General features: G+C 49.2%; 2 protein-coding genes and 1 pseudogene across 3 annotated transcripts; 1 reads left to right on the top strand and 2 right to left on the bottom strand.

Moving 5' to 3' along the window:
* Positions 1–1455: 1455 nt before the first annotated feature.
* Positions 1456–2677, top strand: LOC127308693 (glycine-rich protein 2-like). The gene has a single exon (XM_051339588.1). The coding sequence runs from the start codon at positions 1545–1547 to the stop codon at positions 2331–2333; it is 789 nt and encodes a 262-aa protein (XP_051195548.1). The 5' UTR covers positions 1456–1544; the 3' UTR covers positions 2334–2677.
* A 5451-nt stretch (positions 2678–8128) lies between these two features.
* On the bottom strand, positions 8129–10119 carry LOC127308692 (putative F-box protein At1g49610; annotated as a pseudogene).
* A 1656-nt stretch (positions 10120–11775) lies between these two features.
* On the bottom strand, positions 11776–14726 carry LOC127308691 (F-box protein At4g09920-like). 2 transcript variants are annotated; one of them, XM_051339587.1, is made up of 5 exons: positions 14641–14726; positions 13638–14540; positions 13321–13482; positions 13080–13233; positions 11776–12112 (listed from the first exon to the last, which is right to left on the bottom strand). In XM_051339587.1, the coding sequence occupies exons 2-5, from the start codon at positions 14499–14501 to the stop codon at positions 12096–12098; spliced, it is 1197 nt and encodes a 398-aa protein (XP_051195547.1). In that variant the 5' UTR covers positions 14502–14540; positions 14641–14726; the 3' UTR covers positions 11776–12095. The 2 variants fall into 2 exon arrangements, with proteins under 2 accessions (XP_051195547.1, XP_071677551.1); XM_071821450.1 differs by having other exon boundaries at positions 13638–14532; positions 14641–14703.
* Positions 14727–14802: the final 76 nt, after the last annotated feature.

Genomic DNA, 14802 nt, shown 5'->3' with positions numbered 1-14802 from the left:
TTGCGCTTCTTCCACCGCCGCCCCCGCCCGGCCCCCGTCGCGGCACGCGCTCCTGCCACCACCGCCCTCACTCGGCCACCAGCGCACGCTTCTTCCACCACCGCCCCTGCTCGGTTGCCGCCACTCTCGCAAGCCCGCCGCATTCACCCCGCTCGACCATCGCCACGCTGCGTACTCCTGCCACTGCGGATGCATGCTCGCCTGCGGGCTCGCCTCCACTTCGTGTGCTCCCGCTTTCGCCGCTGCGATCTCCTGCCCCAACGGCGGCGAGTGGGCCACCGCCACAAGCATCGGCAGCCACGACCGGTCGCCACCGCACGTCATGGTAAAGAGCACCGTCGTCTTTATCGGAAGCTTCTCCGCCGTAGACGGATTTGTGGTCGGTGATCTCAAAATTGGGCATGGTGGTGTATACATGGATTTAGTACATAGATATTTACACCAATGTTACATATGTTATCGTGTAATGTTCGATACGGTAGATAAAGAAAAGTTGGATGCATTGTAGAGAAATGTTGTTTACCAATGCCCCATTTTCAAAAATATTACATACGCATAGAAAAAATGATACATTAAGGTTTTTTTTGTATCATAGGCTAAAAAAAAGTATACTCTACCACTTTTTTCACGACTAAATAGAAAATATTGGAAACTGATGTTACTTACTACAGTGTAAAAATCGTTACATATGAACCATTTTTTTTTAAACCACAATCGAATGCTTGTTCACTTAAGTTGATCCAACTGTTTCGAAGGGCGACTGACGGATGGTCATGGATGGCCGTTTTTACAACCGGTTGATGCCTAGTAGCGTTGGCCAACGGGTCCATGCTTCACGTGTCGTCACGGAAGAATATGTAACAGTTTCCCCAGGATCGCATTTTTGCTGAACTCTGTTGGAATTTTGTCAGGGCCAAACTCTGAGCAACAATATCTACGAGTCGTCACCGGGTAAAACAAAACGAACATGGCAACGTTTAAATTCCAGCGGAAACAAAATCGAGATTGATGTTCCTGAAAGCAACTAAACAAATCTACTAAGATTCGATTCCTCTAGACTCCTTCTTTTCCTTTTTTGAAACCAAACAGAAGATATATCATCTGGTAGACTCCCTGGAGAACACGATGCAGCAGTGCATGGTCGCGTCGGTCCTACAACGCCGCACGATCACGGCGAGCATTGATTCCTTCCCGCGTACGCCGGATCCAACCGAGCCTGGCCCACCGGTCATACTCTCCCAGCGGAACTAACCTGGCGAGAGGCGCTCGAGCTGACAGCTGGCTCGTCCACACGTGCAGAGCCCGGGACCCGCACGTCAGCGGCTCCGGCCCGAACACGTCAGCCGAGCCATCCTCGTCCGTCCGTCCAGATCTCACGGACGATCCTGGCCGTCCAGCTGTTCCGCGCGGTTCCCTCGTGCACCCCGCCGCCGCCTATATATACCCGTCGTCTTCCTCCCGCCGAGCAGATAAGATCGATCTGATCGCAGCAGCCGGAGAAAAAAACTCGTTCCACCTTGCTAGGGTTTGGATCGATCTGATCCATGGCGATGGAGGCGAGGATGAAGGGCAGCGTCAAGTGGTTCAACGACACCAAGGGGTTCGGCTTCATCTCCCCCGACGACGGCAGCGAGGACCTCTTCGTCCACCAGTCCTCCATCAAGGCCGACGGCTTCCGCTCGCTGGCCGAGGGCGAGGCCGTCGAGTTCGTCATCGAGCAGGGCGACGACGGCCGCACCAAGGCCGTCGACGTCACCGGCCCCGACGGATCCTTCGTCCAGGGCGGCGGCGGAGGTGGTGGCGGCGGAGGCGGCTTCGGGTCCCGCGCCGGCGGCGGATCTCGCGGCGGGGGCGGGTACGGCGGTCGCGGCGGCGACGGCTACGGCGGACGTGATGGATCTGGTGGTTTCGGTGGTGGTGGTGGCGGGTGGGGCGGCCCGAGGAGATCTGGCGGTGGAGGCGCTGGTGGGTCCTGCTTCAAGTGCGGCGAGCCGGGACACATGGCCAGGGACTGCTCCGTCAACGCCCCGGCCGGAGGTGGATTTGGCGGAGGAGGCGGCGCTGGCGGGGCCTGCTTCAAGTGCGGCGAGCCTGGCCACATCGCCAGGGACTGCGTCAACGGCGGTGGCGGCGGCGGGTACGGAGGGGGTGGATACGGTGGCGGCGGCGGCGGCGGGAGCTGCTACAACTGCGGCGAGCCGGGCCACCTCGCCAGGGACTGCCCCACCGGCGGCGGCGGTGGCGGCCGGAGCTACGGCGGAGGAGGCGGGCGCGGCGACTGCTACACCTGCGGCCAGCCCGGGCACATGTCCCGCGACTGCACAGCCAAATGAGCGGTCAACCCGATCTCCTCCCCTACCTATAGATCTCGCCGCCTAAATATTTCTCGTCGTCGGAGTACCACCGGTCTTAGTTTTGCCGATCTGGGCTAGATCGCCCAGCCGCCTGCTTCTCTTATTTATTTTTCTTCCCCCTCTACTCCGTTCCTTCCGGAATCCGTCCTAGGGGAAAAAGAAGTCGTCAGTCAGTCAGTGTTTTGCTACTATGGTCTTGTCTCGTTGGTGTTTTAAGAAGAATCGTGATGATGGATTGCTATTTTTTGTGCTGTGAGGAGGAGATCCAATAGATCTCGCTCGATCGCTTTGGTTTCAATCGATGAAGTAATGGATGTTATCTATGATTGGCTTCTCTGTGTGATCTGTTGTTTATCCATTAAGTACAGTTAATAGTAGAATTCTCTCTGTGATCTGTTGTTTATCCATTAAGTACAGTTAATAGAATTCTCTCTGTGATCTGTTTATCTGTTACTCCTACAGTCAACTAGAAATTCTATGTGATATGTTCATTAATAACGTACCATTGGTTGAAACAGCTGGTGAATTACAACTTATTTAAGTGAAGTTGTATTTTGCTTTTCATCTGCTGATGTTAGTATGTTTGGGCTCGTGATCTAGTACTGGTGAGATGATCTAATTTTGGTTGTCGAAGTGAAAAGTTTACTGCCTGCGCTGATCAATCCCTATCCTTTTGCTGCGGTATTGGCATCATGTGGGTGGCATGTGTCAGCTCCCCAACCATGGGGTGTATAGTGGCCCTTTTGAGCACTATTTCTTGTCCTTTGCAAACTCTGAGCTGCATGTCTGTCAGCTCCTCAACTATGGGGTGTGTGCGTAGTGGTTGCGTTTGTCTCCATGCCATTGCTGTGAGGTGTGAGCTGCAGTATGATCTTAGATGGCAGGATTAGCAAACTAGTGTTATTAAGCAAAATAACCAAATTATAGTACTGTACTGTCTTACTCTAGATGAATTCAGCTAATAGCTAGTCTTGTCTCAGAATTAGAAAAGATGCAGCTACTAGTGCAATTTGTGAATAATTAGTTGGGATCATGCTGGTGTGGCCCGTATGGAGGATAGGATAGGTAGAACGTTCATGTGCAGCACAGTTTGAGAAAAAACAAAGCAGACTCACCATCTGTTGTGTAGCCGTGGTATTTTGTTCTAAGACGAGCCGTGGTATTTTATTGTTTGGCGAGCCCTGCGAAAAATAAAGATATGCTCTCTCATCTGCGCCGCCTGCCTGTGACTGTCTGCCGGTTCACCAGAGGCATGTGCCCATAACCTGAAGCGTAAGCATTGTCAAGTGGTCTGCTCGTTCTCGTGCTTGATTTGTTTTACTGACTAGTCCAGTCAATACTGCGCTTCTACTGTGTTCTTGCTTCCGTCACTGTCTACTCCCCTGCTGCTGTTTTGTGCCTCGTCTATCCGCAGACCGCAGCCTGTAGCAAGATGTCAGATTTAGGACATCTCTACCGAAGCAGCGGCCCGCCGTGCCAGCCCTTTTATCTGTTTGAGTTGGGCAGCCCCAGCTGTAGTCTATAAAAAATTAACTTACATAGTTGAAAACGGAGAAAATAATGAAACTAAAACGTGCCAAACCGTAGTCTATACCGGTCCTCGTCTTCGTCCTCGTTCTTGGTGAGGTCAACGATCACGGTATATCCCACAACCAGTTGGGTGTTGGCGCTGCTAGAGGCTGAAGGCATCTTCCTCGGATGACCCTTCCGACATGTGGCGAAACAGGGTTGCTTGCGCGGCGGCGGCTCTTGCGCCTCCAAGGACTTGATGGTTAGCCTGATCGCCTCCCACTCGTCCACCCCGTTTGGTATGATGGAGAGCTGATCCATGGTGCCATCTTCTTTGGCCTTCTCTACATATTAGGCGTTAGCCTATGAGATCATCAATGTCCTAGTTCGCCTCATGGTCGTGCTTTGGCTCCCTCCATGGCCACCCCTTGCCCATGGTCATCCTGAAGGGTGTGTTGCCAGTGCTATGGAGAGTGGAAAGTGGCAATGGTGGGGGCTTGTTGTGGGCAATGATAGGGAATGATATGCTCTTAAATAGACAGAGGCTCGTCCGCTCTCAATGATGGCGCTGGACTCCAGGTGTGTGTCATTGATGGCGGTGCAGAAGACCAACCATCACCCGCTAGTCCCAACACGCCCGTTGAAGTGTAACCGTGTCATTGATGGCGCCGTAGTGACCAGTGCGTGAAGGAGGGAAAGCGAATCGACCGGTGTCCAATGCGCACGCTGGAATGGGAGCAAAGCGGACGCTGACCAGCCGCCAGGGTTCGCCAGAGGCGGTAGGTTGCGGACACACACACGGTCCGCGTTGTGTCAACGGCGCTGATCCATTGTCAGCCCAAATTTGGGCTATGAATGGGTTATCGCGAACATGTCGATCCATTTGAGTCGGGCACTTAGGCTAGGGTTTTGTTCCTCTCGTGTCCGCGTGAACCAAAATGGACAGACACGGTCCATTTATGTCGGGCCACTGGGCTAGGGTTTCGCTAGCCGTGTCTGTGCGGACAAAAACGGATAGATGCGTCCGTTTGTGTCGGGCCGGATAGCATCTCCACATGGCAATGGTGCCCAAAAAAACCTCTTCTATTGGGTGTGGGAGGGCAAAACCCATGCTCCAGCATATGCTCAATATTAGGGTCTGTCTAGAAAAAAATTGCGCAAACCCAAAAAAGCCCAATCCAACGTTGTACATAAGCAGCACACACTCCCGCGTGCTGCAAAATCCTATATAAAGGCTAGGAGGAGCCATCGGGAAGAGATCTCGAAACATTGTTGTAACCCTATATATATTCTAGTATTACAACGACTTTGCCTCATAATCAATATATTATTGAACCACCTTGTTTGTCTGACCAGCCGACGAAACCACTAGCGCACCTCTTTCTCCAAAACCCTAAGTCCATATCCTTGGACATTGCAGAGGTTAACCCTCGTCAATTGGCACCGTTGTGAGAATCTGGGCATTGGAGGCTTCATCGGGCAGCAACTCAACGATCATAGGTGACCAACATACCAATGATCATGGAGTTCGGCTCCATCAACTTTCTTCCACACCCACCAACCCTTCTCCCGGTCTTTGACAATCTCGATCCAGGGGATGGATCTGACGATGAATGTCTCAACTTCCGCGTCGGTCCGAGATGCTCGACTCGCCTATCGGATCCGATCTATTCGGCCCCGTCAGCGGCGACTTCATCACCAACATCAACGTCGACATCTTCCGACAGCTCATCAAGCGAGATAAACTCTTCGATAAACATCACGAACAACGACAATTCTCCTACAAGTAGGGGGGATCTAGACGATCTTTTAGACGATGTCCCCTCTGGCAACAAAAGCGAATCACCATCGGATCCAGCACTCAAGGATGCGGACTCGACGGGCGTCGTCAACCATGAGCTACGCGACAACATCAACTCCAAAATTAGGGAAGTCAACTTGCGCCCAGACGTTTCTACTAACAACTTTCATCAAGCACATCATCAGGTGTACGTGATCATCAGGGGCGGATCTGGGGAAGATTCAAAAGAATTCGACTTCATCGGCAACCCCTTCGTAAACCCCGACAACCTAACCCGAGGTAACAAGCATCGGGCCGCACCCAAAGGCGATCGAGAAAGGTGAAGGAAACGCTACCGGCGATGGGCAAAATCGAGTGCAGGTTTGGATCTCAGTACCTGTCTGGGACAAGGCAAGGCAAGCCATGAGCGGGGCGGTCCCCATGGGAGCGGCAACAACCCAAGAAGAGCTTATGGCGTACCATTACTTGCTCCACCGTCAGAAGCGAGAGTTAGCAAAGATGCAGCGACAACTTGACGAGCGAAGGAGATGAGCCGATGAATCGACTCAACACCGGGCAAAGTTAACTTCTACAGGAGGTGCAAGTGCTGGCGAAGGAGCCTCTAGAGGAGGACTGGTTCTCGACTGAGTCATATCCCTTGGAACGAAAGAGAAAATCTATAAGAGATCTCGATCTGTCCTTTATGTCGGTGGATTTTTAAGGGGAAACATAGTACCCATAACACCTCAAGCAGCCCTAGTAGCAACACAAACCTATATATCTGATGGCTACCCACTACCCAACCGGCACCCAATGATCCACGGGTAGCTTTGCACCATTCCACCTTGATGGGTCTTGGCATAGTGAGAGCTCCGCTTATCGACAAGGAGGTCGCACCATGACCCGAAAGATCACCACGCCGTCGCAACAGACTTCGGCGTGAAGTGGCAACCCGAAGGTCCAAATCGCCACGCCAAGTACAAACCAACACGCGGGCAGGAGATGGCAGACATGGTATCACTCAACGATCAGATTACGAAGTGAGCGTGAGGAGCGCAATGAATACGGCGATGATCTCGATTTGTGCGGTGCAAGTTGCTTTACCGAAAGGGTTCGCAAAACGACCATGCAAAAGGATTTCAAGTTGCCTCACGATCAGGAGAAGTTTGGTGGCCTTCAGGAACCGAGGCATGGCTACGTGATGACATGCGAACTGTCAAAATACTTGGGGGGGGGGGGGGGGGGGGTGACCGGGTGAGGCCACCGCCATGCAAAGTCTACTGTTACATCTAAGTTGAGCCGCAAGATCCCCGACGAGTCTATCAGCAGTTCGGACGACCTTGGAGATCAGTTCATTTAGTTCTATCCGTGCTTGGTCGTTGCAGCGTCATCAATGACACACTTTGGCTTCAGCGAAAGCGCCAGGACGGGAAGGCAGCAGTTAGGCTTCTGCTCCGTCATCAATGGCACGCGCCTGGAATGTGCCGATATTCGTACCGGCTGCCCCCCTTTTATAAGGGCAACACCATTGCCACCATGTCGTCCAGCTCTTGTCCACCGTCTCCCTCCATGTTTCGTAGAGATCGTAGAGAACACGCATCACACCCATGGCCATGCGCAATGAATGGTCTTTCAGGAAGCCGAAGCACGATAAAGAGGAGCTCATCGTTCCATCATTCCTCGTCCCGAAGGAGGAGGAGGCGTCTCCTCCCAGGAGTGGCCACCATCCAGGTGATCCACGAGACGCCGCTTCGTGGTCACCTCCACTTCCAACGTGTGAAGCGGGAGCCGTCTCAGCCAACCACAAGCAGCATCCCCACCACCGTCGAGCAGCATGTGTACGCGCGGCAATGTCCACCCTGAGCTAGAGCCAGGGCTGCTGCAAGCCCGGCCGGACGAATTCCATGAACGACAACCGCGCCATGGAGGTGCCCATCTCCATCGGCATCACCTGGTCAGCAAGGGAGGTGGCGCGAGCAGTGGCGCCGTCCAAGGCTCCAAGGTGCGCTAGATGGATAGACAGATGCCTCCCGTTGTTCCACTTCGAGCTCGCGATAGCGCTGCCCCTGCCTTGCTCCGTATGAACAGGTTTTGATGAGGCCACCCGCCGTATCCTATCCTATCCTAATCCTATATTCCTCCTTTCCCATTGCCTCCCCAGTTTTGAGCTGTTTTCATCGAGCATCTGTGCCCGATCGGCGAGCTAGATTATATTCTCCTCCTACACATAAAATGAATGGACGGCTAGGAGGAACTAGCCAACCGGCTTGCTGCCTGGTAAAGCACCAGCTGATCCCATCCCAGGCATAACTCTAGCTGGGTGCTACGGACAAGGCATTTGCCCCCATTAGCAGTGCCATTCAACGCCCACAACAGGAATCCTCTTACGCAGTACCAAAAGTTGCAACAGAAATTATAGGATACGCTAAGAGAGTGTGCTAACCAGAAGTAGAGCTGAAGCAATTCAGATGAACCAAAGGTGTACTAGAAATTTGTACAAGATATGATAAATGCAAGTTATACACATCATACATTCTACAGCATTCCTCTGAGTTGGATCGGCATAATATGCGCATGCAAAAGATCATAGAAACATTGTGGACAGCATATATGCTTAAGCCTCACATTTCTTAATGGCCAAGGATGGCAGATCCAACGACAACCCATATCTTCTAACGCTTACTCAGAAACTGAAACCTGTACACAGATGAAAATACACTGTAAGAGTGGTGTTTGCAATGACAATGGCATCTCAGTTACTCGAGAATGAGAATGAAGAAAGTTAGCTTACATATGTTAAATGAAGACAGTAACTTCAAAACTTTGAGAATTCTCTTATCAACCACATTACACTTGACTTCAAATATGTTTAGGTGCTTCGATATTGTAGATGGTCCCTCCATTGAACAGTAGTGTCCTTTCATTTCCACTTCATGATTTGGTCCCTATGGTAAGAAAAGAACATTTAATGAAAGTGGATAATTGATAAAAAAAACTTTAGTATTGCAGCAATTGTCCAATTACAAGATTTATACCTTGGAAAAAAGTTGAAGAGTGAGCTTCTCCAGAACTGGTGAGTTTTTCAGAATACAAGCTAGTGGATCCAAATCAGGAGCCTGGCACCAGTACTCATTGAGCAACAAAGTCTTTAAGTTGCTAAATGTAGAGCTGTGTTTCAAATCTCTTGCGAAAATGAACTGAAAAGAAAACATAAAAAGTAAGAAATTCAAGTAACCAATACTGAGAGAGCGAGGGGATGATCGAAGAAGAGTCCAAATTGTTTATTGCCTATGTCCAGCAACAATGTGGATTGGCATAACATAAATGATTTTAAGATAGGTGTCATACATTTCTACTTTCAGATAGCAACTTGAGGTGTTTAGCACTTGAGATACCACCCAGAAGCACAAAATTGCTGCTGATACCATCTTTAATAGGAACACAGTTCACACATGCATTATCTTTAGCTCCACAGAAAACGCCAGTAACATAATTCAGTCAGACATCTTCACAGTCTTCGTCAAGATCCACATATGCAGTATCTAGCAACGGCATGTTTTAAAAAAAAGGTGTTCTACCTATTAAGCCAACTAGTTTCAGAGAGATAAGGCCTGGAGCAGAAACATGGACCCGGCAATCCAATTCGGATGAACAGTCAAAGATGCTCAAATGTTTTAGGGAACAGGACGATATTCTATCAGCATTAATGTTGCAGTAATTCATCTTCAGATCCTCCAACGCCAGACAGCCAGCAAAATCAAGAAATGCCTCTTGTAGGGTTACACTTGTAAGGTCTAATGTTCTCAGATACCGAGAGACAAGAGGCAGGTTGTCTAGGTGGAGATCTAGGGCTATCGATGCTAAGGGTGAGCGCCCGAACTTTGTTCATCACAGCGAAACGGACCCATGTTTGGACATAGGGCTGGTCTTCTTCGCAGAAATAAGAAAACTTGATCTCGACAGTGCCTAGGTTGGTGCGCTCACGAAGGATCAGCAGATGGTCCACGAACTTCCGAAGGTCTTTGACATTTAACTTCTCGTCCTCGGCAAGGCCGACAATGCGGAGGCTTGTGGTGGACCTCCAGAGGTGGCGCCAGCGCCGGGCGAGCACACAAGTCTGCACAGCCGCCTGCGCTGGGAGGAAGGAGAGCACATGGTGCAGGAGACTGTCGGGGAGGGCGCCGATGCGGTCGAGGCCGCTCACCGGCGGCGCACTCTTGCGCTTCTTCCTAGGAGGCATCCCGTCGAACAGGCGACGGGCGCCGTCGGCTCTGCGAGGCAAGAAAAGATTAAACGGGGAGGGTGGAGAGCATTGGCATGGGATGGGAAGAAAAGATGGATGCCTTGCGGCGGCGGAACGCCGGACCCAGACCTCACCTGGCCGCCGATACTTCCAGTCGCGAGGAAGACGAGAATCGGTGGATGGACTTCTGTCTTCTCAAGTTTTTTCTTTTTCTTTTGAGGGGTTCTGTCTTCTCAAGTTTGTCGGCGCTTTTATTTAGCGAAGCCCCAATTTCATATCTATACTTTTTTTTTCTTTAACAATTAATACCTAGACAAAAGCGCACAGCGTCTCTAAGAGCATCCCACTGGTTGACGCTCCCCACGCCCAAATTTGTCGAAATTTTCGTCCGGATTGGACGAAAATTTGGCCTGGGGAGCGCCAAAGTTCCAGCCGTCCCCCCGGCAGGAAACCCCCAACCTCGACCATTTGACATATTTCAAACAAATTCGACGTAAAATTTAACAAGTTCGGCGAGCAAGAGTCCGAAAATTGCTGAAACAAATTCGGCGATAATTAGTACAATGTTTAACAAGTGCTGAAACAAATGAAGCACACAATTTCACAATTTTTGAAACAAATTATGACAGACTAGTTGGCGTCGGCGTTGGCGTTGCCTCGGAGCGTCCATATGTGCTCCACCAGATCATCTTGCAGCTGCTGATGCATTGTAGAGTCTCGAATCTCCTGGCGCATAGCAATGAAGGTGGCCCATGATGGAGGCACCTGGTGATTAGGCTGTGCAAGAGGACCCTCTCTCTCATATGGTGCTTGCTGCTCAGCCGAGCCGTAAACGACGAGGAGTAGGCCATCGTCGGAAAACAGGCCGGCGGAGGAGCAGCCAGATAGGCCGTCGTAGAAGACGGCGGAATATAGGCAGGTGGGGGAGGAGGGGCGGCGGAATCTAGGCAACAAGCCGGCGGGGTGGTGACGGTGGCGAGAGAGATACGAGGGGTGGGAGAGATTTTGAGTGGGGTTCGTGTGTTCAGTCGCCGACAGAGCGGGCCCTTCCCCGCTTTTCACTCGTCCGGAGTCCCCGAGCGCGCCTCGAGGGACCGGGGTTGGCGTGGACTCGCCGGATGGATTTAGGGCTAAATCCGGACGAAAACGAGGAACCGGGGGCGCGACTGGGCCGGATTACGCCGTCCGGATGAAAAAAAAACGTCGATCGGGAGCCTCGTCGGGGAGACGAGTGGGGATGCTCTAACATAGATCGGTTGCCCCGTCTCCGGTCGGCCTCACCAGTATTGAGAGGGGTGGGAAACCCAATTTATACGTGGAGTTTTTAATAAAGTAGAATTTTATACAGATTAGGTTAAAATTTGGTAGCCGTCTTTTTATTGATCTTCGCCACGATGGAGATGACATCGTCTATAATAAGTGTTCTTCACATCTTCATGCGACTAAAGATCTCATTCGTGCCGTCAATGGTGGTGTTGTAGGATTACAATTCTATAGATATGGATCTTGACCCATTTTGGATCTTTTCTTATGGTTGTCGGGAGGATCATCCTCGCAATATTTGTCCCGATTGCTACATCCTCGACAATGGTGATTCGTACTCTCAGCTCTCCAACGATATCGATCAGTCTGTTCAGTTATTTTACATGACATAGTGGTGTTGGTATTCTAACCGATGTTAATTGACTACTTCAATGGCTGATCAATGCAGGGTGTATCACTCTTTCAGCTGCCGGTAACATGCGTTCAGAACTGCAGCTCGTCTTCAGTTTTCTCTGGGTTGGCAAAACATCGAACAAGCAGCACATCGATGGCATCCAGGCCAAATGGAACATACCACCTTTTGTTTCACTTTTCCTAACATCCAAATCTAGGCAGAGGAGGCAAAATAAACGCAAAACAAATATTGTACTGACCAGTCCAGGAGCTGAATAAAATTCAGCAAGAACCACAAGAAATTACAAGATACGCTAAGAGAGTGCTAACCAGTAGTAGAGTTGAAACAATTCAGATGAACCAAAGGTGTAATAGAAATTGGTACATGATGCGGTAAAGCTAAGTCACGGATTCTACACCGTTTTTCTGAGTGGAATTAGTATAAGATGCACCAGCAAAAAATGGTGGAAACATAGTCGCAGCATATATGCTTAAGCCTCGCATTTCTAGCCCAGGGATTGCAGATCCTCCGGCAGCCCAGATCTTCTCGCCCTTACATGAAACCAAATCCTGTACACAAATAAAAGGACAATGTAAGAGTCTGGTGTATCTGCATTGGCAAACACATCTCGGTTACTTGACAATCAAAATAAAGATACTGGAATAGAGTTTGGTAAGTGCGAAGAAGATACACTTTGCCAAATGAAACTTATATGAACATGAATTTGGGCATATACTTTTTTATAATCCCTGTGCTCCGTTGATTAAGGCGTATTTTGTTTGTGACCAACAACTACTCTTTTAATATGTGGTTTATGTGATACAAAATCAGTATCATAACTAAGTACTTCTGAAAACTAATCAAGTGACACAAATTTCATGTCATATAACCTTAAGCAATTGTTAGTCAAAGACTTCTCTTCAGGAAATAAAGTACTTCTTAATTTTAGGAGTGGGGGGAGTAATTGATACGGCCATTTCTGTGTGATAATCTGACAAAAAAATCTAGCTAAATAGCTACCAAAAGAGATTGCAGAAAGTGTCATACGTAACTTAAACGCAAACGAAATGTGAAACGCAGTCACAACATACACTACTAGACATGTTTTGTGTTATGCAACCTGTAAAGACTTCCCAGGAAAGACCACAAAAATGGCGAACTATTTAGTGCTGTAATCACAAGCAAACCAAGTACCGAATAATTAACCCAGAGCAAAGAGCTGCTCAGATCTACTGAGCCTATAAAAACTATTATTGGTTATCGACAACATAATAAGTAAGAATACTGTATTACTGCAGACTATGAACTAGACGATTCAGACATTTATTAGGAACTAATGAACTGTTTTTATTTTTGCGTCTCAACAGAAGTGGTGAAGATTTTTAATGACCAAAGTAATTTGATATCCATACAAACTGTCCTTGCTACATAATTCAAAAGTTTCTTATTAACTACTTGCTTTTGTAGTTTATTCCCCACATGTGAAAGCTAATTTCAGAATATAAAGAGCAAGGAAAGTGTTATTAGTTAGCTTACGTATGTTAAATGCAGTCAGGAACTTCAAAACTTTAAGAACTTTTTCGTCGACCGCATTACACTTGACTTCAACCATGTTAAGGTGCTCGGATATTGCAGTTGGTCCCTCAACTGAACTGTAGCTTCCTTTCATTTCCACTTTATGAGTTTGTCCCTGCGGTAAGAAAAGGACAGTTTACCAAGATATACAGTAGATAATAACTTTAACATTACAGCAACTGTCCAATAAAAAGATTTATACCTTGGAAAAAAGTTGAAGAGTGAGCTTCTCTAGAACTGGTGAATTTTTCAGAATGCAAGCTAGCGGATCCAAATCAGGACCCTCGCACCAGTACTCATTGAGCAACAAAGTCTTTAACTTGGTAAATGTAGGGCAGTGTTTTAAATCTCTTGCGAAAATGAACTGGAAAGAAAATACAAAAAGTAAGCAAATCAACTAGCCACTAGAGAATGTGGATGATGCATATGTAATCTGTTTTTCCCTTATGTCCAGCAACAATGTAGATATTGAATCACAAAAAGGGCATAACATAAAGGATTTTAAGATGGGTGTCATACCGTTTTACTCTCAGGTAGCAACTTCAGGTGTTTAGCATTTGAGATACCACCCAGAAGAACACATTCTCTGCTGCAATCGTCTTTAATAGGAACACAATTCTGACATGCATTATTATTAGCTCCACAGAAAACACCAGAGGCATGGTTCAAACAGGCATCTTCGCAGTAATTGCCAAGATACACATGTGCACTCTCTAGCAACGCCATGTTTTCAAGAAATGGTGTTCTACCAGAATAATGATCGATTTTCAGAGAGACAAGGCACGGAGTAGAAATATGGATCCGGCAATCCAAGTCGTAGCTGCAGTAATAGATGCTCAAATGCTTCAGGGAACGGGACGATACCTTCCCAGCAAAGATGCTGCAATAACTCATATTCAGATTCTCCAATGCAGGACAGCTAGCAAAATCAAGAAAGAACTTTTGTAGGGCTACACCATCAAGGTCTAATGTTCTCAGATGCCTAGAGACGAGAGGCAGGTCGTCTAGGTTGAGACGTTCATAACTGATATGAAGGGTGAGCGCCCGAACTTTGCACATCACAGCAAAACGGACCCACAGGTTCACACAGGGCTGATCTTCTTCACAGAATTCATCGAATTTGATCTGGACAGTGTCTAGGTCTGTGCGCTCACGCAGGATCAGCAGATGTTCCACGAACTTATGAAGGTCTTTGACCATGTATTCGCCCTCCTCCTCCAGGCCGACGATGCGCAAGCCGGTGGTATATCTCCAGACATGACGCCAGCGCCGGGCAAGCACGCACGTCCGAACGGCGGCCTGCGCTGGGAGGAAGGAGAGCACGTGGTGGAGGATACTGTCGGGGAGGGCGCCAATGCGGTCGGTGACGCTCACCGGTGGCATTCCGTCGAACAGGCGACGGGTGTCGTCGCCCCTGCGAGGCTACAAACGGTTAGGACGACGCAAGGGTGGAGAGAATGGGATGGGATGGGATGGGAGGAGCAGATCGATGACTTGCGGCGGCAGAGAGGTGGACACTCACCTGGCCGCCGATAAGTCCAGTCGCTAGGAAGACGAGGATGGAGAGGCTGCATGCATTCAGTAAAAGGGAGAAAAAATTTCTGGGAACGGGCGGCACACACTCCCATTCTTGAGGCCCCTCCTTAGAGCATCTTCAACAGGCGCGCAAAAATCCGGCGCGCTA

The sequence above is a fragment of the Lolium perenne genome, chromosome 6 (assembly GCF_019359855.2).
Source record: "Lolium perenne isolate Kyuss_39 chromosome 6, Kyuss_2.0, whole genome shotgun sequence".
In the NCBI taxonomy this organism is placed as follows: Eukaryota; Viridiplantae; Streptophyta; class Magnoliopsida; order Poales; family Poaceae; genus Lolium; species Lolium perenne.
Note: the sequence above shows the minus strand (reverse complement) of the source record. Positions and strands in the feature narration are given on the sequence as shown.

Excerpts from the sequence above, each read along its gene's own strand:
- LOC127308691 (XM_051339587.1), bottom strand. The coding sequence starts at position 14,501 with ATGCCACCGGTGAGCGTCACCGACCGCATTGGCGCCCTCCCCGACAGT. Across the intron at positions 13,483-13,637 it reads TGCTACCTGAGAGTAAAACG|TTCATTTTCGCAAGAGATTT; the intron begins GTATGACACCCA and ends TTTTCTTTCCAG. Across the intron at positions 13,234-13,320 it reads CTCTTCAACTTTTTTCCAAG|GGACAAACTCATAAAGTGGA; the intron begins GTATAAATCTTT and ends TTCTTACCGCAG.
- LOC127308693 (XM_051339588.1), top strand. The coding sequence starts at position 1,545 with ATGGCGATGGAGGCGAGGATGAAGGGCAGCGTCAAGTGGTTCAACGAC.